The sequence below is a fragment of the Oncorhynchus kisutch genome, linkage group LG30 (assembly GCF_002021735.2).
Source record: "Oncorhynchus kisutch isolate 150728-3 linkage group LG30, Okis_V2, whole genome shotgun sequence".
Classification (NCBI taxonomy): Eukaryota; Metazoa; Chordata; class Actinopteri; order Salmoniformes; family Salmonidae; genus Oncorhynchus; species Oncorhynchus kisutch.
This window is the reverse complement of record NC_034203.2, coordinates 20,923,066-20,950,782: the sequence shown is the minus strand read 5'-3', so window position 1 is coordinate 20,950,782 and position 27,717 is coordinate 20,923,066. Positions and strand designations below refer to the sequence as shown.

General features: G+C 42.3%; 1 protein-coding gene across 1 annotated transcript in view; it reads left to right on the top strand.

Moving 5' to 3' along the window:
• Positions 1-27,717, top strand: part of slc6a9 (solute carrier family 6 member 9) — a 93,052-nt gene that overhangs the window by 10,302 nt on the left and 55,033 nt on the right. Inside the window, exon 2 of the mRNA XM_020467540.2 lies at positions 11,738-12,007. Within this exon, the coding sequence (XP_020323129.1) occupies positions 11,978-12,007 (30 nt within the window). The 5' untranslated portion in view covers positions 11,738-11,977. The remainder of the gene's footprint in view (positions 1-11,737; positions 12,008-27,717) is intronic.

The window sequence follows — 27,717 nt, the reverse complement described above, 5'->3', positions numbered from 1 at the left end:
CCTATTGAGTAGCCTACATTTCAGTTATCACAGTGTGTGAATGAGGAGAGTGTCTCCGTGACACTCACTACTGCATTGTAGGAAGACGCCCAAGATGAAGGATGGGTGAGAGACGGACAGACACAGCACTGTAGGCCCTAATGGAAATTTCCCAAAGCTCTATAATTAAACTGAAGGGAGACTGCAGTGTCCAATGTGTGCTTTTGCGCCCAAATATTTCATTGTTGTTTTTGGGATGGTGTTAACGGTGCATATCTCACAACGAACCAGACTGGTATGAGAGGGCATCTCAGAATGCCAGGCATGGAGTATTATGAGTAGTAGCAGGTACCATGTATTTTTTTATATAGGCCAACATCCATGTTTTGCTGCCTCAAAATTTAAAATGTCTTTCTTGTTTAGCATTGTCATTCATGCTGGTATGAAAGTATACCCTCATCAGACTGAAAGTCAAACATTAGAATAACCAGCCTGTTTTAGAGGAATGATTCCATAACTTTTTCTAATTAACTGTCAACATGCCAACATTACATTCAAACAATGCAGTCAATCCACAGCCATACACTGGCTCAAATCAGTTGATGATAGGACTTAGACTGATCAAATCTAATTTTATTTGTCACATACACATGGTTAGCAGATGTTAATGCGAGCGTAGCGAAATGCTACTGCTTCTAGTTCCGACCATGCAGTAATATCTCACAAGTAACAATTTCACAACAACTACATTGTACACACAAGTGTAAAGGAATAAATGAGAATATGTACATAAAAATATATGAATGAGCGATGGCCAAACGGTATAGGCAAGATGCAGTAGATGGTATAGAGTACAGTATATACATATGAGATGAGTAATGTAGGGTATGTAAACATTATATAAAGTGGCATTGTTTAAAGTGGCTAGTGATACATTTATTACATAAATGTTTCATTATTAAAGTGGCTAGAGATCAGTCAGTAGGTTGGCAGCAGCCACTCAATGTTAGTGATGACTGTTTAACAGTCTGATGGCCTTGAGATAGAAGCTGTTTCTCAGTCTTTCAGTCTCTTGGTCCCCGCTCTGATGCACCTGTACTGACCTCGCCTTCTGCATGATAGCTGGGTGAACGGGCAGTGGCTCGGGTGGTTGTTGTCCTTGATGATCTTTTTGGCCTTCCTGTGACATCGGGTGGTGTAGGTGTCCTGGAGGGGAGGTAGTTTGCCCCCAGTGATGCGTGGTGCAGACCTCACTACCCTCTAGAGAGCGTTATGGTTGTGGGCGTAGCAGTTGCCGTACCAGGCAGTGATACAGCCCGACAGGATGCTCTCGATTGTGCATCTGTTAAAGTTTGTCAGTGATTTTGCTGGCAAGACAAATTTCTTCAGCTTCCTAAGGTTGAAGACGCGCCGCTGCGCCTTCTTCACCACGCTGTCTGTGTGGGTGGACCATTTCAGTTTGTCCGTGATGTGTACGCAGAGGAACTTAAAACTTTCCACCTTCTCCACTACTGTCCCGTCGATGTGGATACGGGGCTGCTCGCTCTGCTCTTTCCTGAAGTCCACTGTCATCTCCTTTGTTTTGTTGACGTTGAGTGTGAGGTTATTTTCCTGACACCACACTCCGAGGGCCTTCACCTCATCCCTGTAGACCGTCTCATAGTTGTTGGTAATCAAGCCTACCACTGTAGTGTCGTCTGCAAACTTGATGATTGACTTGGAGGTGTGCATGGCCACGCAGTCATGATTGATTTTTTATTTGATTTGGATCTCTTTTGGTCCCCAAAATTGGACTAATCTTCCAAGAGTCCTTAAACATTCAAATGCAATTTATAATACGAACACATTTCCACATATAACACACTAATACAAACATAGATAATATACTAACATAATGACCCAATAAATACTCAATCTAAAAAAATATTGATTCTTCATCTACGATAGTCCCACAACATTTTTATGTATTATATTTAAATCGTTTTAAAATCATGTTTAAATGTATATATTGAAAGGATTCTGGTTTGCTCAGTTAATTTATTCAATTTCTTTATTGCTCTAAATCAAAATGTTCTTTTGCTTATTTCTCTTTTCTGTCAGGACAAAGCATAGATGGTGGACAATCTATTCCTAGTATTTACGGAATGTCTGTCTCTTACCAACTGAATACCGTTGTGAATAGAACTTGGCCGTTTTAAATTATGTATATTATGAAATAAAATAAGCATGTTCCTTTCAATTATCTTAACGATTGATGACCAACCAAGAACATTGTGCATGACTGCAACAGAAGAACCATATCTCCACCTTAAACCAATCCTGGGTGAACAGGGAGTACAGGAGAGGGCTGAGAACGCACCCTTGTGGGGCCCCAGTGTTGAGGATCAGCGGGGTGGAGATGTTCTTACTAGAGGTCGACCGATTATGATTTTTCAACGCCGATACCGACACCGATTATTGGAGGATCAAAAACACCGATAGCGATTAATTAGCCGATTGTTTTTATTTATTTGTAATTACAACAATACTGAATGAACACTTATTTTAACTTAATATAATACATCAATAAAATCAATTTAGCCTCAAATAAACAATGAAGCATGTTCAATTTGGTTTAAATAATGCAAAAACAAAGTGTTGGAGAAGAAAGTAAAAGTGCAATATGTGCCATATAAGAAAGCTAACGTTTAAGTTCCTTGCTGAGAGCTGGTGGTTCCTTTTAACATGAGTCTTCAATATTCCCAGGTAAGAAGTTTTAGGTTGTAGTTATTAAAGGAATTATAGGACTATTTCTCTCTATAGCATTTGTATTTCATTAACCTTTGACTATTGGATGTTCTTATAGGCACTTTAGTATTGCCAGTGTACCTTCTGTCCCGCTCCTGACTTTTTCCATTGCAAAACCAACTAGGTTCGTAATTTTAACAATTTTATTCGTATTTACAGATGGCATAAAAGTTTGTTATTAAGGCACATGAAAGTTCACATGTTCCAGAAGGAAGTTCTACAAAAGAATGATCTTCAAATACCTATCCTGTGAACTAGTGACGTGTGACATACACCTAGCTTCTTCTTGAAATTACTCACATATGTCATCACTGTTAATTCAACGATAGGTCATTCAACCGCCCCACCCCACAGGGCCTGAAACAGACATTTCCATCTTGTTTATGTAACCCATTTTATTTGTTGAGTAACATGAAATTAAACATGACATGTTTCTCATACTTTTTTTTACCACAGTGCAAAGTAGTGTATTTTGAACTTTTTCTGTTATAGTCAGGTGGACTGGAGTAGAGTTTGGCTTAGTGTTTTCACCCAGTGAAAAGTGAAAAATCCAACGAGAAGCTGCTTTGCCGTATTACAGCCAGACCACAATGTTTATAGATGTTCATTGATGTTTACTCAAGTCCAGTGAGTAACTTGCTTCATATTCAGACACCAGTTGGATGTCACTCATCCTTAGCATAAACCAGAAACTCCAGAATAGTGAAATTCAATACTTTGTACATCTCCACTATACCAGGAAACTGACACTAGGTCTAGGCCTATATCTGTCTCTGGTGAAGTAGTGTGTCCTCTTACACACTCAGACATAACAGAGGGGATATAAAGGAGAAGCGAAACAACACAACTGATAATAATGCCAGTAATTACTACGAAAATAACTTTTCAAGTGTATCTAGAATGTCTTTCCCAATTTCACACGTAGCTGGTTGGATTTAGTTTTAGTGAACTCTCTCAAAACCTAAAGCCATATTTAGCCCTAGCCCAACAAACAGCAGTGAGGATCTGTAGTGTGAGCCCCAGTGCTATCTATGGGGCAGTGGGTGGAGGGCAGGGGAGGAGGTTTAGTATCATGTAGCTACAGAGACAGTAGGAGGAGGCCAATCATACCATAGCAGATTGTCATTACTGCTTTTCCTGCCATTGCTTAGGATAAGAGTAATGGGATTTGCTGAATTCCACTATACCACTTAGCCTACAATTGGCTATGAAGAGGCTATAGGACAATATAGGTCAAGTGAGTTTTAGAACCTGCCCACTTAATATGAATTAATCTGCTTGATGTGATGGCAGACACCGGCATGCATACTCCACTCATTCTTCTATAGGCTAATCCTAACCAAAGCCAAAATTGATCCCATTGTTAGAATATATTATTGTTTTTAAATGGCAAGAGCCGAACAGCTAGACCCACTTGGTGCTATTTACACAAAATGAACTATCGTTATGGATATTTCAGCTTAGCTGGCTCACTACACCTTTTAATTAGAGTGATACAAGTTGACTTAACAAGGAACCACTGGCCTATTTGCAAATACGTAGTTATCAGGCTAGATGTTGACCTTTGGTCATTACTCCCACAATTCCTCCTGAATATACAGTCATCTTTCTTCCCGAACATGAGCCATCTCAATATCGATAAGTTGGCCTAAGCAAAGGTCTACTCAGAAAAGGGAGCATTAAAGAAGATGTGTTCCCGGCAAGTGTATCTAGGACCTGATGATCTCATAGATATGGTCTATGTCTGATGTTCTTAAACTTTTTCAGAAATGTAGTGTTTTCCTGTGATCCAAGCTCATGTTTTTAAAACATGCCCCTTTTTGGTAGGCCCTAAGTGAGATTTTATTGGTGGACCTCCTTCACCTTGTGGGCAAAACAATTTCCTGCAATTCTACACACTTTGCTATGACTTATGCCATGTTAATATGATATCTGAGTGACTAAAAAAATTAATGGGGCCCCCTGGAGGTCAGGGGCTCTGGGCACGTGCCCTGTGTGCCCGGTCGGTATTCGTTCATGATTACTACAAGTTTAGATACTGTAGCTGGCTAGACTAACTTACATGGCTTATTGAGTGACTGTTAGTGACTGACAAGAGAAAAACTTCTGATGCACAACCAAATTTCAAAACCGCACCTTTAATAGTATTCTACTATTAAAACTCTAAACATTAAGTTGAGACCCCAACTGAGTTCCTAAAAATATATACAATGCCTTCGGGAAGTATTCAGACCCTTCAGTTTTTCCACATTTTGTTGCATTACAATCTTATTCTTAAATGGATTAAATAAAAAAATTGCTCATTCAGGGGTATTGTCATTCAGGAGTATTGTCATTCAGGGGTATTGTCATTCAGGGGTATTGTGTTTAGATTGATTAGCAAAAAAAACACAATTTAATCCATTTGACAAGCTACACTATTCACAGCCCTGTGTAATGTTCAATGTCATTGCATTGCTGAACTTTTAAGAACTCAATGTATTTGTATTGTTTTAAAATGTAAAAATAAAAGGAAATGCATAGTTTGAACATATCTTGTGTTTATTTGTTTTAGCTGTTAGTGATAATTCCCTAAGTGTTAATACATTTGTGTTTACATAATTCAGCCTCTATGTATGTGTTATAAATGACCAAAGGGGTCTGACTTTAAATTAAGTATTGCTTCATGCGATATAGTCTTTATAGATGTGTTATGAATGAATGTTTCTAACTTCAAACTAAGTATTAACATTCTGCTGATTTATGTTCTCTCATGATCCACATGTTACTGTAGAGTGTGAGAGGTATTCAAAAGGGTTGATGGACCTGCAAAGCTTGCATTTGTGTGTGTGTGTGTGTGTGTGTGTGTGTGTGTGTGTGTGTGTGTGTGTGTGTGTGTGTGTGTGTGTGTGTGTGTGTGTGTGTGTGTGTGTGTGTGTGTGTGAGAAACAAGATGATTTGGGGTAGTCCAATTTGAGACTACCACACAAGCTATTCCTCTTCTGTTCCCATGCTGGAGACCAGGGCTTGATTATAACCTGTTACAATGGTGCCAACATTTTGTTGCTGATCTTTCAGCAGGGGAGTGGGTCAATGTGACTAGGCCCAGCATTGTGTTTGTGTACTGAGGAACATGTAACTTGGTTCCAGAAGAAAATACACTTTCAATTTCTTTAGGTTGGGGGCTTTCATCAAGGTAAGTGTTTCTTGGTGTAATGTTGTCCCCAGGCTATTGCGCACACAGCACATCTAACCTGGGATATCAGCCATTCAAAGTTGTCCTTAGGGGGAGTGACCATAGAATTCTATAGGAATTACTTTTACTGAGTAAAGTATTTGTCATGGTTACTACTTAACACAGTCAAAAAGTCATAATTATGGCTTAACCTTGCCCATTTCCACAATTTATATTGGGGCTCTCGAATAGAGGTCGACCGATTAATCGGAATGGCCAATTAATTAGGACCGATTTAAAGTTTTCATGACATACGGAAATCTGTATTTTTGCGTGCCGATTTGCCAATTAAAAAAAAAAATATATATTTATTTTTTATAGGCAAGTAAGTTTATTTAACTAGGCAAGTAAGTTAGTAACACATTCTTATTTTCAATGACGGCCTAGGAACAGTGGGTTAACTGCCTCGTTCAGGGGCAGTACGACAGATTTTCACCTTGTCAGCTCGGGGGATTCAATCTTACAACCTTACAGTTAACTAGTCCAACGCAATAACGACCTGCCTCTCTCTCGTTGCACTCCACAAGGAGATTGCCTGTTACGCGAATGCAGTAAGCCAAGATAAGTTACTAGCTAGCATTAAACTTATCTTATAAAAAACAATCAATCACAATCACTAATTAACTACACATGGTTGATGATATTACTAGATATTATCTAGCGTGTCCTGCGTTACATATAATCTGACTGAGCATACAAGTATCTTAAGTATCTGATTGAGCTGTGGTAGGCAGAAGCAGGCGCGTAAACATGAATTCAAACAGCACTTTTGTGCGTTTTGCCAGCAGCTCTTCATTGTGCGTCAAGCATTGCGCTGTTTATGACTTCAAGCCTATCAACTCCCGAGATGAGGCTGGTGTAACCGAAGTAAAATGGCTAGCTAGTTAGCGCGCGCTGATAGCGTTTCACACGTCACTCGCTCTGAGCCTTCTAGTAGTTGTTCCCCTTGCTCTGCATGGGTAACGCTGCTTCGAGGGTGGCTGTTGTCGTTATGTTGCTGCTTCGAGCCCAGGGAGGAGCGAGGAGAGGGACGGAAGCTATACTCTTACACTGGCAATACTAAAGTGCCTATAAGAACATCTAATAGTCAACGGTTAATGAAATACAAATGGTATAGAGGGAAATAGTCCTATAATTCCTATAATAACTACAACCTAAAATGTCTTACCTGGGAATATTGAAGACTCATGTCTGGAATATGTTCTCATGTTCTGAGCAAGGAACTGAAACGTTAGCTTGCTTACATAGCACATATTGCACTTTTACTTTCTTTTCCAACACTTTGTTTTTGCATTATTTAAACCAAATTGAACATGTTTCATTATTTACTTGAGGATAAATTGATTGTATTGATGTATTATATTAAGTTAAAATAAGTGTTCATTCAGTATTGTTGTAATTGTTGTCATGATTACACATTTTAAAACAAAAAAAATCGGCCGATTTAATCGCTATCGGCTTTTTTGGTCCTCCAATAATCAGTATCGGTATCGGCGTTGAAAAATCATAATCGGTCGACCTCTACTCTCGAGTGGCGCAGTGTTCTAAGGCACTGCATCCCAGGCTATATCACAACCGGCCGTGATTGGGAGTCCCATAGGGAGGTGCACAATTGGTCCAGCGTTGTCCGGGCTGGGGTAGGCCGTCATTGTAAATAAGAATTTCTTCTTAACTGACTTGCCTAGTTAAATGAAGGTAAAAATCTTCTTAAAATTAGATTTTTAAACCTAACACTAACTAATGAAGGCCACGTTTGATTGGTTTGTCCTACAGACCTTCCGTGTATTTGAGCGGAAGTGTCAGGAACGAGATTAGGTGTAATGTACAGTTAAAGTCGGAAGTTTACATACACTTAGGTTGGAGTCATTAAAACTTGTTTTTCAACCACTCCACAAATTTCTTGTTAACGAACTATAGTTTTGGCAAGTCGGTTAGGACATGTACTTTGTGTATGACACAAGTAATTCTTCCAACAATTGTTTACAGACAGATTATTTCACTTATAATTCACTGTATCACAATTACAGTGGGTCAGAAGTTTACATACACTAAGTTGACTGTGCCATTAAACAGCTTGGAAAATTCCAGAAAATGATGTCATGGCTTTAGAAGCTTCTGATAGGGTAATTGACATAATTTGAGTCAATTGGAGGTGTACCTGTGGATGTATTCCAAGGCCTACCTTCAAACTCGGTGCCTCTTTTCTTGACATCATGGGAAAATCAAAAGAAATCAGCCAAGACCTCCGAAAAATAATTGTCGACCTCCACAAGCCTGGTTCATCCTTGGGAGCAATTTCCAAATGCCTGAAGGTACCATGTTCATCTGTAGAAACAATAGTACGCAAGTATAAACACCATGAGACCACTCAGCTGTCATAGCGCCCAGAAAGGAGACGCGTTCTGTCTCTTAGAGATGAACGTACTTTGGTGCGAAAAGTGCAAAACAGCAAAGGACATTGTGAAGATGCTGGAGGAAACGGGTACAAAAGTTTCGTTATCCACAGTAAAACGAGTCCTATATCGACATAATCTGAAAGGCCGATCAGCAAGGAAGAAGTCACTGCTCCAAAACCGCCATAAAAAAGCCAGACTATGGTTTGCAACTGCACATGGGGACAAAGATGGTACTGAAACAAAAATAGAACCGTTTGGCCATAATGACCACCGTTATGTTTGGAGGAAAAAGTGGGAGGCTTGCAAGCTGAAGAAGACCATCCCAACCGTGAAGTATGGGGGTGGCAGCATCATGTTGTGGGGGTGCTTTGCTGCAGGACTGCAGGACAATAGATGGCATCATGAGGAGAGAAAATTATGTGGATATATTAAAGCAACATCTCAAGACATCAGTCAGGAAGTTAAAACTTGGTCGCAAATGGGTCTTCCAAATGGACAATGACCCCAAGCATACTTCCAATGTTGTGGCAAAATCGCTTGAGGACAACAAAGTCAAGGTATTGGAGTGGCCATTACAAAGCTCTGACCTCAATCCTATAGAAAATGTGTGTGCAGAACTGAAAAAGCATATTCGAGCAAGGAGGCATACAAACCGGACTCAGTTACACCAGCTCTTCATGAGGACTGGGCCAAAATTCACCCAACTTATTGTGGGAAGCTTGTGGAAGGCTACCTGAAATGTTTAACCTAAGTTACACAATTTAAAGGTAATGTTACCAAATACTAATTGAGTGTATGTAAACTTCTGACCCACTGGGAATGTGTGGTGTATGATATAACATTTTGTATCTCATGAGTCTCTACTTTTAGACGATGTAAAATACACAATTTTGCTACAAAAGACCAAATCTAGGTGGTCGGTCACATATGGGCATGTTGGCCTATAGATGAACTGCACTGTTAGTGTTGTGTGGCCTAATTATTCTTGTAAGTACAATGTAATATGTATTATTAGATTTATTTATTTATTATTATACTTAAAACAGTTTAAATTAAGCTACTTTTTAGATTTGTAGAACATACTTCTGTGACTGAATTTGGTGTACAGTGTTACAATGACAAATAACAACTTGTCACTGTTCTTAATAATAATTACACAGTTATGATCATGTTGTAAATTGTTTCCTAATATTCTAAGAAACCCTAGGCTTAATCACTGCCTAGTTTATCCTTTTTACTTTGTCAGCAGGAACATTTCTACATCGATGCAGTTAGATATAGGTCAGTCAAAGAAATAAATAGATGATTTGGACATAGTCTACTCATTCTCGGCAATGGGTGTTCAGATTGAGAACACAAGAAAGGAGACCAGACCTGTATTTTTCCACCAATAACCCCTTTTTACTCCTCCCAGGGGTTTCCAATGGTTGTGGCGCAACACTTATATGTACTACTGGAGCAGACCTAAGGGAAATTAACAGAACTAACTGTGTGGAGAGCGTGGGATAGTTACAGAACGGTACACTCTGCAGACCAGTTGGTTCTCACCGTTGAGCCTGACATCCTATTTTATCTAGGAGTTCCTTTTAAAGCCTACGCTATCTGGTAAAACCCAACCCTTGTTCTCTTTGAGGGGCATTGCTACTTCTGTGATGGTAAGACATGTTTTTTTATCAATGTTTAAATGTTTCTTTGTTGCATTGGGTTCAACATTTGGCCACGGAGCATGTTTGATTTATCTCTGCGTTACATTTGAACGGGAGCTATATTTGGCAAACCTTTTTACAGCATGCTCTTGATGTAGTGTTGATAGAGAAGTAGGCCTGTGGTAGAAAGTGCCTTTGCTGAATTGCTGTGGTCATGTTTATGATTTGGATTTGATGTATGTCCCTCAAACACTAAGACAAAATAATTTTTTTAAAGTAGTACTTTGTAGCATAAATATATTTTAGTAGTATGATGAATATAGTCTACTGGGCAGTGTAATATAATGGTCAGTTGGTCACACTCACATTTGCTGAGTTAAACTGAGGACAAGACTAACTAAGTAGCCTTGGCATTCTACCACACTGTGGTATGTCAGGTCAACAGACTCCCAAAGCATTGACGCTGAAGAGGTTAAGACTTGGCTGAAGAGGTTAAGACTTGGCTGAAGAGGTTAAGACTTGGCTGAAGAGGTTAAGACTTGGCTGAAGAGGTTAAGACTTGGCTGAAGAGGTTAAGACTTGGCTGAAGAGGTTAAGACTTGGCTGAAGAGGTTAAGACTTGGCTGAAGAGGTTAAGACTTGGCTGAAGAGGTTAAGACTTGGCTGAAGAGGTTAAGACTTGGCTGAAGAGGTTAAGACTTGGCTGAAGAGGTTAAGACTTGGCTGAAGAGGTTAAGACCTGGCGAGTGTAAAATACTGTAGACAAGTATGACCTGGGAGATGTGAAACTGGTAAAGCTACAAGTTACAACTGTCATATTATGTTGTTTTGCCTGAGGGTCCTGGCTTCAGAAGTAGGCTATGTTTGGATTAAGTTCCGGATATATTATATAACATTGTACCTACTCAAAAACATCAAAAAGATGTGTCAACAGTACTTGAAAAACAGGTTAAATAGATATAGATCAGCTTAAATATGTTAACTGTGTGTTACTTCATTCCTTCTCCCCCTTAAGGATAAATGGGCATAGTAGCTTTATAATGCCCATATTTCCTGGAAGCCTTTTTTTATTTAATATTTAAAAAATGCTGTAATAATACTTAGATAAATTGTATTGTCATGTTGTTGAGTAATTCAATTTAACACATTTTTGCTATAGTGATTTTCTTTGCATTTTCCCATGAAATGATTTTGTTTATAGGATTAACAGTCCTCCCCTGATACAGAGAGTAGCCACATGTATTTCAAAGTGCTCCAAATATAGTGTTTGAGTTGAACAATTTAACATTTGTTACATACTTGAATCGAATGGAAAAATGCCAAATGAAGTTACAAACCAATTTATGCTGAGAAGTATTTATATACACTGTGAATTTCCCATGTTCTTGGGTTAATTTTGATTACTGCTCTCTGCACTTGTTGTGCAATGTGCAGTCAATGAGAAGTCAGAGTTTTTTTAACCAACAGTAGAGTCATCTGTTTGTACAATAGCACATTGTTTCAGTGATGGGTTTTCAGGAAAATGCTCATCTAGTTTTCTCTCCTATCTGGAGAGATATCAGCATCACTGGTGCTCAGATAAAAACAAGTGTCCTGAACATTTAGACAGGGAAGGACAAAAGTTAAATTTTTCCAGTGATGAAATTGTTTGAAATTGGGAAAGGTACTTAAAGTTTTGCCTCCACTCCCCTCCTTGTCACATGTCTGTTTCACAGCATAGAAACGTTCCGGGATTAGGGGAGAATTAACACAAAGCAAAGACGCCACTTCAGCTGCGGTCTGAAACAAGGGAATCGAGTGAGCAACGGGGCGAAGCCGCACGCCAGCTGCTGCTACTGAAACACACCAGTGTCCAGAAGAAGACAAGTCCCAAAAAGAGACACACAGCAGCATAGACCACATCGTCACGAAAGAGGAAGAGGTCCCTCCACTTGAAAGCGCCCACTGACTGAAGCATGGAGGAAAAGCCATTTTCGGTGATTGTGGTGAGTTGGAGTTTTTGTTTGTATTTCTATTCAGTCCCCCCCCTCCTCCACATTACTGATCTCCTCACAACACCTTGTCAGAAACAGAGTGTTCTTTTTGTCCGATTTGAAATCAGTTCTTCTTGAAGCTACTCACATGAGCAGTATTGTTGTCATTCATGACGAATAGCAGTGTACAGCTGTTGACCATCAGTTGACCCTACGCTCCCCTTATGAGCTCTGTACAGAGATGTTCCAAGGATCAGCTAAGTGGAGGTGAATTGAAGAGGCCTATAGGCCTACCTAACAAAATGTAGGCTAATTAAATAAAAGCATGTCTACCATTTTTATTGTTGCTAACGATGTTCATTAGAGAAAGTAAATATAGTTAGAATTCTAGCTAGTTGTAAAAACATTTGTAACATGATTTAATGTGGAGGTCTCATTAGCTGTCACCAGCTACTGCACAGCCAGTAGTGAAGTAAAGTTTGTGTAATTTCCCAAGTTTTGTAGTAATTTTTTACTGTAGACCTACTGTCTACATTTCTTATGTTAATAGTGCCACATTTGTACTGCGTTAGAGAGAATCCAATTGGGAACCGAAAAGGCTATAAATTCTGTCTCCCAAAAATATTTTATAATTTGATCAAAGGAAAATGAAATGATTGTTTCGCACTCAAAATGAAAGATTATTGCATATGAACCAAAGAGCTTGGAAGGTAATTTTGATTATACATTTACTTGGGATAAAGTCAATAAATATCACTTTCATTTAAATGCTCTTTTAGTAGTATTTTGGATGAATATTTGTTATTTTGGTTCAGCCTATCATTTGAAGACATGCCTACCCCATTTATCGTCGTCAACAAGGTGTTACCTGTACTTGATCGATGTGATTCTACAAGACGCTAGCTTGAATTTCTGAAGTTCCATTTGTCTTTTTATGTATTTTGTCTTATGTTTACATAGTTTGTAAGAAACTGGTTTTGACCATCCCTAATCTTGTATGCCATGCCTTCATCCTTTTCAATGTTTAACTACTGAGAAGATGGGGATAGTGGCTGGCTATAGTAGTAGTACTGAAGTAACTGGACCTTGTGTGGCTTTACCCAAACGGACCCATGTGTCTGTCAAGCAGGTATACTACATGCTGATTGTTTGACTTGGCCGATGTGGTTTTTGCAGCAGCCACTTCTGTAATTGTCTGGACAGTGTGTCCCTGGCTGTAAATATGCTCAGACCAAGGCCTCAGTAAAAACAACATCACATGTTCTTCACAACAACATTTTCAAACTTAAAATTTCACACTGCTGTTAGTAAAACAGGAAAAGAGATAGAGATAGAATGTTAAACCTCTCTTATCTGGACAGGAAAAAAGTAAGGTTGAACGAGTAAGGTCAAACCCTGAGGTCGACCTTGAGGTCCAAACGTGAAGTCAAAGGTAGATAAGAGCCAGAGATCCTCCCCTCCATTTCCCTCCCCTTCTGTGATTGGTTCCCCCATGCTCCAGTCGCAATGGCTGAGTCTGTTGTCTTCTACTGACAGACAGTGATGCTAGTCATTCCACAGGACCGAACCCTTCTCCCGCCATCACTAACTGTCACTGCTTCACTGCCCCGGCTCCTTGCATACAGTATATTGCATTACATACACTACATGATTAAAAGTATCTACAGTATGTGGACACCTGATCGTCAAACATTTCATGGGCTTTAATATGGAGTTGGTCCGCCCTTTACTGCTATAACAGCCTCCACTCTTCTGGGAAGGACTTGCTTCCATTCAGCCGCAAGTGCATTAGTGAGATCAGGCAATGATGTTGGGCGATTAGGCCTCGCTCGCAGTCGGCATTCCAATTCATCCCAAAGGTGTTTGATGGGGTTGAGGTCAGGGCTCTGTGTAGGCCAGTCAAGTTCTTCCACACCGATCTTGACGAACCAATTCGGTATGGACTTTGCTTTGTGTACAAGGGCATTGTCATGCTGGAACAGGAAAGGATCTTCCCCAAATTGTTGCCACAAAGTTGGAAGCACAGAATTGTCTAGAATGTCATTGTATGCTGTTGCTTTAAGATTCCCTTCACTTTAAACAAGGGACCTAGCCTGAACCATGAAAACAGCCCCAGATCATTTTTCCTCCTACACCAAACTTTACAGTTGGCACTATGCATTGGGGCAGGTAGCGTTCTCCTGGCATCTGCCAAACCCAGATTCGTCCGTCGGACTGCCAGATGGTGAAGCGTGGTTCATCCCTCCAGAGAACGCGTTTCCACTGCTCCAGAGTCCAATGGCGGCCAGCTTTAAACCACTCCAACCGATGCTTGGCATTGCACATGGTGATCTTAGGCTTGTGTGTGGCTGCTCAGCCATGGAAACCCATTGCATGAAGCTCCAGACAAACAGTTATTGTGCTGACTTTGCTTCCAGAGGCAGTTTGGAACGATTTTTACACACTACGCGCTTCAGCACTCAGCGGTCCCGTTCTGTGAGCTTTTGTGGCCTACCACTTTGCTGCTGAGTCGCTGTTGCTCCTAGACTTTCTACTTCACAGTAACAGCACCTACAGATGCCCGGGGCAGCTCTAGCAGAGCAGAAATTTGACAAACTGACTTGTTGAAAAGATGGCATCCTATGACGGTGCCACGTTGAAAATCACTGAGCTCTTCAGTAAGGCCATTCTACTGCCAATGTATGTCTATGGCAATTGCTTGGCTGTGTTCTCGATTTTATACACTGGTCAGCAACGTGTGTGGCTGAAATAGCTGAATCCACTAATTTGAAGGGGTGTCCACATACTTTTTAATAATAGTGTATATACAGATAGTTATACAAAACCTAATTTATGTTTTAGACGTTGTATACTTAATTTCCCTTGCTGCTAAAATTGTTCTTCCTGGTTTTCTATCTATTAAAGCAGAGTATCTATATTGCATGGACAGGCTGGTATCATTTTGCTTGCAATTGTGCTTTAGAAACCCAATTCTGACTCTTTCCAACCTTTCTAAGGAAGGCCTTATCTTTTGAATAGCTCTCTAACATCTTTTATAGCTTTGGGCTCACTTTCCCTGAATTGGCAGCCGGATGAGGTTTTGGCAGACCGTTTTACGAGACAGCTAGATGTCTTTTATGCTTTGAGAGAAGATATGTGGGGGAAGGGAGTGGGGTGAGGGATTTGCACATTTGTCTGCTCGGCACCTCATTTAGATGTGGTAGGACAATGAGTAGCATCCTGTTTGACTGCTGCTCTCCTGCTCGTCTCTTGGGAACAGCCAAATGGAGAACACAACTCAAAGCCCCACCTCGAATAGAGCCCGACCAAAAAATAAGAGGACCGATATTAGCCTTTCACAGAAATATTTCTATTGGTCTTTATTCCACAGATGCCAATATTATTATATAATATTATTCCACTTATGCCAATATTATATACAGTTGAAGTCGGAAGTTTATATACACTTAGGTTGGAGTCATTAAAACTCGTTCTTCAACCACTCCACAAATTTCTTGTTAAAAAACTATTGTTTTGGCAAGTCGGTTAGGACATCTACTTTGTGCATGACACAAGTAATTTTTCCAACAAGTGTTTACAGACAGATTATTTCACTTATAATTCACTGCATCATAATTCCAGTGGGTCAGAAGTTTACATACACTAAGTTGACTGTGGCTTTAAACAGCTTGGAATAGTCCAGAAAATGATGTCATGGCTTTAGAAGCTTCTGATAGGCTAATTGACATAATTTGGAGGTGTACCTGTGGATGTATTTCAAGGCCTACCTTCAAACTCAGTGCCTCTTCGATTGACATCATGGGAAAATCAAAAGAAATCAGCCATGGCCTCATAAAAAAAATTGTAGACCTCCACAAGTCTGGTTTATCCTTGGGAGCAATTTCCAAACGCCTGAAGGTACCATGTTCATCTGTAGAAACAATAGTATGCAAGTATAACCACCATGGGTCCATGCAGCTGTTATAGCGCTCAGAAAGGAGACACGTTCTGTCTCCTAGAGATGAACGTACTTTGGTGTGAAAAGTGCAAATCAATCCCAATACAACAGCAAAGGAACTTGTGAAGATTCTGGAGGAAACAGGTACAAAAGTATCGATATCCACAGTAAAACGAGTCCTATATCGACATAACCTAAAAGGCCACTCAGCAAGGAAGAAGCCACTGCCCAAAAACCGCCATAAAAAAGCCAGACTACATTTTGCAACTGCACATGGGGACAAAGATCATACTTTTTGGAGAAATGATGAAACAAAAATAGAACTGTTTGGCCATAATGACCATTGTTATGTTTGGAGGGAAAAGGGGGATGCTTGCAAGCTGAAGAAGACCATCCCAACCGCGAAGCACGGGGTTGGCAGCATCATTTTGTGGGGGTGCTTTGCTGCGGGAGGGACTGGTGCACTTCACAAAATAGATGGCATCATGAGAAAATAAAATTATGTGGATATATTGAAGCAACATCTCAAGACATCAGTCAGGATGTTAAAGCTTGGTCGCAAATGGGTCTTCCAAATGGACAATGACCCCAAGAATACTTCCAAAGTTGTGGCAAAATGGCTTAAGGACAAGAAAGTCAAGTTATCGGAGTGGCCATCACAAAGCTCTGACCTCAATCCTATAGAAAATGTGCGAGCAAGGAGGCCTATATCCCGGACTCAGTTATACCAGCTCTGTCAGGAGGAATGGGACAAAATTCACCCAACTTATTGTGTGAAGCTTGTGGAAGGCTACCCAAAATGTTTTACCCAAGTTAAACAATTTAAATGTAGCAGTGCTACCAAATACGAATTGAGTGTATGTAAACTTCTGACAAACTGGGAATGTGATGAAAGAAATAAAAAATAATTCTCTCTACTATTATTCTGATATTTCACATTCTTAAAATAAAGTGGTGATCCTAACTGACCTAAAACAGGGAATTTTTACTCAGAGTTTAAATGTATTTGGCTAAGGTGTATGTAAACTTCAGACTTAAACTGTACATAGAATAAACAAATATGTCTGCTCATTTGAGGTATTATTAAAAAACATTTTCAATGGTTACCTGAAGAGGGCCTGTTCAACCTCTCTTTCATATCGTCTGAGATCCCCAAGGATTGGAAAGCTGCCGCAGTCATCCCCCTCTTCAAAGGGGGAGACACCCTGGACCCAAACTGTTACAGACCTATATCCATCCTGCCCTGCCTATCTAAGGTCTTCGAAAGCCAAGTCAACAAACAGGTCACTGACCATCTCGAATCCCACCGTACCTTCTCCGCTGTGCAATCTGGTTTCCGAGCCGGTCACGGGTGCACCTCAGCCACGCTCAAGGTACTAAACGATATCATAACCGCCATCGATAAAAGACAGTACTGTGCAGCCGTCTTCATCGACCTTGCCAAGGCTTTCGACTCTGTCAATCACCATATTCTTATCGGCAGACTCAGTAGCCTCGGTTTTTCGGATGACTGCCTTGCCTGGTTCACCAATTACTTTGCAGACAGAGTTCAGTGTGTCAAATCGGAGGACATGCTGTCCGGTCCTCTGGCAGTCTCAATGGGGGTGCCACAGGGTTCAATCCTCGGGCCGACTCTTTTCTCTGTATATATCAATGATGTTGCTCTTGCTGCGGGCGATTCCCTGATCCAGCTCTACACAGACGACACCATTCTGTATACTAACCTCCAAACGAGCTTCAATGCCATACAACAAATCAAATCAAATCAAATTTATTTATATAGCCCTTCGTACATCAGCTGATATCTCAAAGTGCTGTACAGAAACCCAGCCTAAAACCCCAAACAGCAAGCAATGCAGGTGGAGAAGCACGGTGGCTAGGAAAAACTCCCTAGAAAGGCCAATACCTAGGAAGAAACCTAGAGAGGAACCAGGCTATGTGGGGTGGCCAGTCCTCTTCTGGCTGTGCCGGGTGGAGATTATAACAGAACATGGTCAAGATGTTCAATGTTCATAAATGACCAGCATGGTCGAATAATAATAAGGCAGAACAGTTGAAACTAGAGCAGCAGCACAGTCAGGTGGAAGTTGAAACTGGAGCAGCAGCATGGCCAGGTAGACTGGGGACAGCAAGGAGTCATCATGTCAGGTAGTCCTGGGGCATGGTCCTAGGGCTCAGGTCAGTTGAAACTGGAACAGCAGCATGGCCAGGTGGACTGGGGACAGCAAGGAGTCATCATGTCAGGTAGTCCTGGGGCATGGTCCTAGGGCTCAGGTCCTCCGAGAGAGAGAAAGAAAGAGAGAAGGAGAGAATTAGAGAACGCACACTTAGATTCACACAGGACACCGAATAGGACAGGAGAAGTACTCCAGATATAACAAACTGACCCCAGCCCCCCGACACATAAACTACTGCAGCATAAATACTGGAGGCTTCCGTGGCCTCCAACTGCTCTTAAACGCTAGTAAAACCAAATGCATGCTTTTCAACCGTTCACTGCCTGCACCCGCACGCCTGACCAGCATCACCACCCTGGATGGTTCCGACCTTGAATATGTGGACATCTATAAGTACCTAGGTGTCTGGCTAGACTGTAAACTCTCCTTCCAGACTCATATCAAACATCTCCAATCGAAAATCAAGAGTCTGCTTTCTATTCCGCAACAAAGCCTCATTCACTCACGCCGCCAAACTTACCCTAGTAAAACTGACTATCCTACCGATCCTCGACTTCGGCGATGTCATCTACAAAATTGCTTACAACACTCTACTCAGCAAACTGGATGCAGTTTATCACAGTGCCATCCGTTTTGTCACTAAAGCACCTTATACCACCCACCACTGCGACTTGTATTCTCTAGTCGGCTGGCCCTCGCTACATATTCGTCGCCAGACCCACTGGCTCCAGGTCATCTACAAGTCCATGCTAGGTAAAACTCCGCCTTATCTCAGTTCACTGGTCACGATGGCAACACCCATCCGTAGCACGCGCTCCAGCAGGTGTATCTCACTGATCATCCCTAAAGCCAACACCTCATTTGGCCGCGTTTCGTTCCAGTTCTCTGCTGCCTGTGACTGGAACGAATTGCAAAAATCGCTGAAGCTGGAGACTTTTATCTCCCTCACCAACTTCAAACATCTGCTATCTGAGCAGCTAACCGATCGCTGCAGCTGTACATAGTCTATCGGTAAATAGCCCACCCATTTTTACCTACCTCATCCCCATACTGTTTTTATTTATTTACTTTTCTGCTCTTTTGCACACCAATATCTCTACCTGTACATGACCATCTGATCATTTATCACTCCAGTGTTAATCTGCAAAATTGTAATTATTCGCCTACCTCCTCATGCCTTTTGCACACAATGTATATAGACTCCCCTTTTTTTTCCTACTGTGTTATTGACTTGTTAATTGTTTACTCCATGTGTAACTCTGTGTTGTCTGTTCACACTGCTATGCTTTATCTTGGCCAGGTCGCAGTTGCAAATGAGAACTTGTTCTCAACTAGCCTACCTGGTTAAATAAAGGTGAGAAAAAAAGGGCTCTCTACTAGCTGCTCAATGTGAGAGAGAGTAAGCATGTTGGTTTAACAGTGAGTAGTTTATAACAGCCAGCGTATTTGTAAATGAAAAAAAGTACACCAATCAAGCAGCCCTGTCCTCATCACACTCTCACTTAGTTAACATTAGCAGGCTATCTAGCCAGCAATATAGTTAGCTAGCTATCTGTGCTACTTGTACTTGTGTGCTAACACTGGACTGGTGCCAAAGTGAACACTCGACACAAAAATAATACTGTTACTGTCTAGGCCTATTATGTTAGCTAGTGGGTTTATTTTGTTTGTTTTCCAAAATATGCCATCTTCAAAAAGCAAGACAGTTGGCACAGATCTATCATTCGGGCCATGTGCTAACATGGGAGATAAGTAGCTATCATTAGTTATCTAGCTAAATTAGAATGTGTGACTAAAAGCAGTCCGGCAAGAATTTGCCTGCTTAAACGTTTCCAGTCATCAGTGCATAGCCATTTGCAGTTGAAATGTATAGCCAATATATGTTTTATTGACAGGGTAATGTACATATGGGTTCTGTGAGAAAACATTGTCGTAATGAACAGCTAGCTTGTGCATGTCATAATGTACTCATTGCGAGGTTGCCATGAAGTGTTTGTTTACAAAACCTTTGACTGTTTTAAACACTGTAGTAAATCTACTCAAGACAAATGCTGCCAAGTAGCGGTGACATTACGAACAGCATGTTACTGTATTTCAATGCTTATTTGTGAATTTGTGAACAGTGCAGTTTCAGATTTACTTTGAGACAAAGTTTAATTAATTCAGCCAGCCACCCCTTGTGGTGGTCTAGCACAAACACTTTTGCGAACTTCTTATACAGTGCCACATCTTTAACTTGTACCTAAGAAGGTAAACTAAACAAGTTTTATATTTACTGTTGTATTTATAGAGGATGTAGTTGCTTTTTGGTGGATATCCTGTAAACCACAAATAAAATGTTCATAAATAATGTCCAATTTTATATTTTGTTAAATCATAATTTAGAGTATCTGGTAATTAGTGTAAAAGATTGTGTCATTTTGTAATATATTTTTTTATAAATTCTTTTCACCTCTAAATTACTTTATATCAGCAGATCTAACGGTAATCGGTGACTTTTGACTTTCTAAAATCGGTATCGGATCCAATAATACCATATCGCTCAGGGTCTAGTCATACAATGGTGACGAGCATGTCAAACGATTTTGAAAAGTGCTTTCTATCATCACTTCTAAAATATTTTTTTTACAAAAATCCCCATGCCTACCTCGTCACCGACGCTAGTTTTAATGTGAGCGGTTTAGAAACGCAATCTGAGGGCTACCAGTCCCAGACGTCCCAATATTTTCAAACATGTTTGATTTTATAGTCACACAATCTGCAATTGGCAATAGCCAATGAGACCTCGCAAGAGAAGGAGCCAGTGAGATGATGATCTTGTTTCCCATCACACAGGATGTGTAGACTCTCAAGCAGGAGCGATGACTACTACTAGTATGCGTTTGTACTTGCCTTTAACCAAAGCCAAAGTGTCAAATCGTTACAGCTCTAAAGGTCACAAACAATGTTATTCAATTGAAAAATGTTGGCTAGATATTTGTGACTTGTTTCAGGAAATGAGGCGCATTTCCATGTCACTACTTCACAGGAGCGGCATTTGAACGTAAACATTTATTAGAACTACAAAAGTTGTGCTACTTTCAACAACATTGATGCCCTAAATTTAGCAGGCGCTATCGAAAGATCAGTTGGAAAAAGTGATGGTCTACTTTCTGCACACGCCATGTTCAGTGTGAACCGGAGTGACTTGACACAATGCTAGCCAAATTATGTATCTACAAACAAAACGTTAAATGTTAAATGTTTCAAGTCTGCTGTGAAGCGTTCATCCATGTAAGAGTCTAGCTACATTTTCAGATATATGTTTCTAATTTTGTCAGAAAGTTGTTGGTTTTTATTGCAAGTTAAAGCGTACTGTTAGTGTCTTTAGTATTTTGTGTTTATATATTTATTTGGTCAGGCCAGTGTGTGACATGGGGTTATTTTGTGTTGTGTTGTGGTATTTGGGTTTTAGTAGGTATTGGGATTGTGGCTGAGTAGGGGTGTCTAGCATAGTCTATGGCTGCCTGAGGCAGTTCTCAATCGGAGTCAGGTGATTCTCGTTGTCTCTGATTGGGAACCATATTTAGGTAGCCTGGGTTTCACTGTGTGTTTTGTGGGTGATTGTTCCTGTCTCTGTGTTAGTTGTCACCAGACAGGCTGTATAGGTTTTCACGTTCCGTTTCTTGTTTTTGTATTTGTCGTGTTTATTCATTCATTAAACATGTATCGAACTAACCACGCTGCATTTTGGTCCGACTCTCCTTCGACGGAAGAAAGCCGTAACAGAATCACACAACACAACTGGACCAAGCAGCGTGGTGACAGGCAGCGACAACAACAGCAGCGTAAAGAGGAATGGACATGGGAGGACGTTATGGACAGCAAGAGTATAGAGTATACGACTTGGGAGGAAATAGACAGGTGGGCGGTCGACCCAGAGAGAGTGCCGGAGCCCGCCTGGGATTCGCTGGAGCAGTGCGAAGAGGGCTATAGGAGAATGGAGTCGAAGAGAAAAGCACGGCGGTGCAGAAGGAAGCCTGAGAGTCAGCCCCAAAAATTTATTGGGGGGGGGGGGGGGCTCAGGGAGAGTGCGGCAGAGTCAGGGTTCAAGCCTGAGCCAACTCCTCCTGTTTATTGTGAGGAGCAGCGATCACAGGACTTCTGGACGTGGGAGGAGATATTGGACGGAAAAGGACCCTGGACACAGCCTGGAGAATATCGCCGCCCCAAAGAAGAACTGGAGGCGGTAAAAGCGTGAAGAGGCAGCACGGCGACGCAGATGGAAGCCCGAGAGTCCGCCCCAAAATTGTATTGGGGGGGCTCAGGGAGAGTGTGGCAGAGTCAGGGTTCAGACCTGAGCCAACTCCCCCTGTTTATCGTGAGGAGCCAAGGAGGAGACCAGAACCAGAGCCGGTGTTGGAGGTGAGTGAAGCAGAGACTGTGAAGGAGTTAATGGGGAAAGTGGAGGAGAGTTATGAGGGAGTTGCTAGTTTGGTGCTTTAGGTATGATAGTCGTCTGACGGAGCGTGTCGGGGATTTGATGGCACCTGGGTCAGCGCTCCATACTCGTCCTGAGGTGCGTGTTAGTCGGCTGGTGAAGAGTGTGCCAGCCTCACGCACTAGGCCTCCTGTGTACCTACCTAGCCTTGCACGTCCTGTGCCAGTCCTGCTCACAGGCTCTCCAGTACACCTTCACGGTCCGGTCCATCCTGTGCCACCTTCACACACCAGTTCTCCGGTGGCAGCTCCCCGCACCAGGCTTCCTGTGCGTGTCCTCGGTTCAGTACCACCAGTGCCAGCATCACGCACCAGGCCTTCAGTGCGCCTCGCCTGTTCAGCGCTGTCAGAGCCTTTCTCCTCTCCAGCGCTGTCGGAGTCTCCCGCCTGTTTAGCGCTACCAGAGCCTTCCTCCTCTCCAGCGCTGCCGGAGTCTCCCGCATGTTCAGCGCAGCCAGAGCCTTCCTCCTCTGCAGCGCTGCTGGAGTCTCCCGCCTGTTTAGCGCAGCCAGAGCCTTCCTCCTCTCCTGCGCTGCCGGAGTCTCCCGCATGTTCAGCGCAGCCAGAGCCTTCCTCCTCTACAGCGCTGCTGGAGTCTCCTGCCTGTTCAGCGCAGCCAGAGCTGCCAGCCTGCATGGAGCAGCCTGAGCTGGCAGCCTGCATGGAGCAGCCTGAGCTGTCAGTCTGCATGGAGCAGCCAGAGCTGTCAGTCTGCATGGAGCAGCCAGAGCTGCCAGTCTGCATGGAGCAGCCAGAGCTGCCAGTCTGCATGGAGCAGCCAGAGCTGCCAGTCTGCATGGAGCAGCCAGAGCTGCCAGTCTGCATGGAGCAGCCAGAGCTGCCAGTCTGCATGGAGCAGCCAGAGCTGCCAGTCTGCATGGAGCAGCCAGAGCTGCCAGTCTGCATGGAGCAGCCAGAGCTGCCAGTCTGCATGGAGCAGCCAGAGCTTCCAGTCTGCATGGAGCTGCCAGTCTGCATGGAGCAGCCAGAGCTGCCAGTCTGCATGGAGCAGCCAGAGATGTCAGTCTGCATGGAGCAGCCAGATCCGTCAGCCAGGATCTTCCAGATCCGCCAGTCAGCCAGGATCTGCCAGTCAACCAGACTCTTCCAGATCTGCCAGTCAACCAGACTCTTCCAGATCCGCCAGCCAGCCAGGATCTGCCAGAGCCTACTACCTGCCTGAGTTTCCTCTCAGTACTGGGCTTCCTCTCGGTACTAGGCATCCTCTCAGTGCTGAGCTTCCCCTCATTGCTGAGCTTCCCCTCAGTCCCGAGCTTCCCCTCAGTCCCGAGCTTCCCCTCAGTCCCGAGCTTCCCCTCAGTCCCGAGCTTCCCCTCAGTCCCGTGCTTCCCCTCAGTCCCGAGCTTCTACCTCAGTCCAGTGGGGTCCTTGGTGAGGGTTATTAGGCCTAGGTCGGCGGCGAGGGTCGCCAATCAAAGGACGCGTTACAGGGGGACTAAGACTTGGTTGGAGTGGGGTCCACGTCCCGAGCCGGAGCCGCCACCGTGGACAGACGCCCACCCGGACCCTCCCCTATGGGTTTTAGTGTGCGGCCGGGAGTCCGCACCTTGGGGGGGGGGGGGTTCTGTCACGCCCTGGTCTTAGTATTTTGTGTTTATATATTTATTTGGTCAGGCCAGGGTGTGACATGGGGTTATTTTGTGTTGTGTTGTGGTATTGGGGTTTTAGTAGGTATTGGGATTGTGGCTGAGTAGGGGTGTCTAGCATAGTCTATGGCTGCCTGAGGCAGTTCTCAATCAGAGTCAGGTGATTCTCGTTGTCTCTGATTGGGAACCATATTTAGGTAGCCTGGGTTTCACTGTGTGTTTTGTGGGTGATTGTTCCTGTCTCTGTGTTAGTTGTCACCAGACAGGCTGTATAGGTTTTCATGTTCCGTTTCTTGTTTTTGTATTTGTTGCGTTTATTCATTCATTAAACATGTATCGAACTAACCACGCTGCATTTTGGTCCGACTCTCCTTCGACGGAAGAAAGCCGTAACAGTTAGTTAGCTAGCAAATGTTAGCTTGCTGGCTCGATAGCTAACGTTACGTGTATGATCTGTGTAGTAATATTATTAGAATCAGAAAAACATTTGCATTGCTAGGTATAGCCTAATGTTAGCTAGCTAACATTGAACCTTGTTTGTTTAGCTTTAGCTACCTGCAGATTCATACTACAGCTATGGCAATGTTTGTATTGGTAGTAGTATGAGTTGGGATTATGCCGGTTCATTGTTTAGCTAGCTACCTAGCTTGCTACATGTCTAAACAAAAGGTTCCACTTCGGCCGGACAATAGTGACCCATCCACATAGCTTGATGTGGCTGGTGGGTGGTTATAGGTCTTCCTTCACATGACCCATCAATTTAGATAAGTGTGTCGGGTAAGCGCCATCTAATAATAAGAAAACAACATGTTTTAAATATTTGTATCTGTTTTGGACATTGCTTCTATGCTAGTAACCACTATGCTAGTAAACGTTTACACCGTCTGTGTCCTGTGCATGTGACAAATAAACAGATTTTTATTTGATATAGCGTGTGTTTGTAGACTCACATGAGAATCCTTAAAGAGATGGGTGGGGCTAAGGCTTTAGAGGGTGTGAACGATGCTGAATGGGTGTAGACAAAGAAGAGCTCTCCAGTAGGTGTACCAAAACATTCAAGGGACATTTTCTCAAAACGTGGGTTTTCAAGTTTAGCAACTTCCAAAGCAGAATTACTTTTCCATTGTTCCTCAACTGCAGTGTATGATATCCCATTTTCTAGCTCTGAGTCTCTACTTTTGTCCAAAGTAAAATGCACAATTTCAAATGTTGCTACATAACACCAAATCTACATTCTCACCTTGGAAAACTGGCAAGACTGTGACTGTAGTATTGAGGTGTGTATGAGTGGATGGTCTCAACGACTTTGTTGTTAACAGTTGCCCTGCCATGTGAAGTTTGCATAAGGACAATAAATCTCAAGTTAAGTTTGTCTGTCCCATACAACTTCAGTCTGCCCAAAAGCTTTTTCTTTCCTCCTTATGTAAGGAGGACCATATTCAGCTGTCAATCACTCACTTATATTAGCTTAAGTGTTTACATCTTTGTAACTGTGCAATCGTGCTGCCTTCAGGGCATGGGAACAGGTGTGAGGGAGCAAAAGGGAAGTTAAACATGATTTCTGTTTATGTTTGAACCTCTTGACTGTACAGTGCACCAAGTGGCAGAGCCAGGGAAAATGCAGCCACTGTGGCGAAGGTACAGTGGGGGGAGGAAGGTCACCAAATGCCAAACACGTCCACTGCTGCGCTTCCATTTAAAGATCCCCCAACCAAAGAACCCTTTGAGTTTCGGCCTTTAGATTTCATTTGAAGAAACCACTCAGGCTGAAAATGACGTTTTTTCCAACTTTTCTTCCTCTCCCTTCTGTTTAATGGCAGCCCCCTCCAAAGAAAGGGTAAACAAAGTTAAAAAAGAGACCCACTTTCATCCGCTGGCTAGTTTGTAAAAATATGGACAGCTATTGAGCATTGTGTTCCCTCAACGGGCCTCTTAAATCTTCTCATCTCTTTTATTATTATTATTTTCAACAGTCCATTTGAGGTCTTTCAAAGGCTTTTCACCCCATATTTAGGTAATTTGTTGCGCTTGAACTCAACCTGCTCTGCCCCTTGTCTAGTGAATGGGAGATAGAGGCATGGGATAAAGCGGGTCTGCTGTTCTCAGGGCTCCCACACAGGAACACCCGTCTTCACATTAGTTATCACTTTGATTCCTTCAATTGATTCCTTCAATGTCCAAGGCTCACCAAAAGCATCTCAAATTCCCCCACCATTTCAAATCGAATCAACGCGCACTACTGGTCAAAAGTTTTAGAACACCTACTCATTCAAGGGTTTTTCATAATAGTGTAGACATCGGAACTATGAAATAACACATATGGAATCATGTAGTAACCAAAAAATATATTTTATATTTGAAATTCTTCAAAGTAGCCATGACAGCTTTACACACTCATGGCATTTTCTCAACCAGCTTCACCTGGAATGCTTTTCCAACGGACTTGAAGGAGTTCTCACATATGCTGAGCACTTGTTGGTTGCTTTTCCTTCACTCTGCGGACCAACTCATCCCAAACCATCTCAATTTAATTGAGGTTGGGTGATTGTGGAGGCCAGGTCATCTGATGCAGCCCTCCATCACTCTCCTTCTTGGTCAAATAGCCCTTACACAGCCTGGAGGTATGTTGGGTCATTGTCCTGTTTGAAAACAAATGATAGTCAATCAATCAATCAATCAAATTTTATTTGTCACATACACATAGTTAGCAGATGTTAATGCGAGTGTAGCGAAATGCTTGTGCTTCTAGTTCCGACAATGCAGTAATAACCAACAAGTAATCTAGCTAACAATTCCAAAACTACTACCTTATAGACACAAGTGTAAGGGGATAAAGTATATGTACATAAAGATATGAGTGAGTGATGGTACAGAGCGGCATAGGCAAGATACAGTAGATGGTATTGAGTGCAGTATATACATATGAGATGAGTATGTAAACAAAGTGGCATAGTTAAAGTGGCTAGTGATGTATTACATAAAGATGCAGTAGATGATATAGAGTACAGTATATACATATACATATGAGATGAATAATGTAGGGTATGTAAACATTATATTAGGTAGCATTGTTTAAAGTGGCTAGTGATATATTTTACATAATTTCCCATCAATTCCCATTATTAAAGTGGCTGGAGTTGAGTCAGTGTGTTGGCAGCAGCCACTCAATGTTAGTGGTGGCTGTTTAACAGTCTGATGGCCTTGAGATAGAAGCTGTTTTTCAGTCTCTCGGTCCCAGCTTAGATGCACCTGTACTGACCTCGCCTTCTGGATGATAGCGGGGTGAACAGGCAGTGGCTCGGGTGGTTGTTGTCCTTGATGATCTTTATGGCCTTCCTGTGACATCGGGTGGTGTAGGTGTCCTGGAGGGCAGGTAGTTTGCCCCCGGTGATGCGTTGTGCAGACCTCACTACCCTCTGGAGAGCCTTACGGTTGTGGGCGGAGCAGTTGCCGTACCAGGCGGTGATACAGCCCGACAGGATGCTCTCGATTGTGCATCTGTAGAAGTTTGTGAGTGCTTTT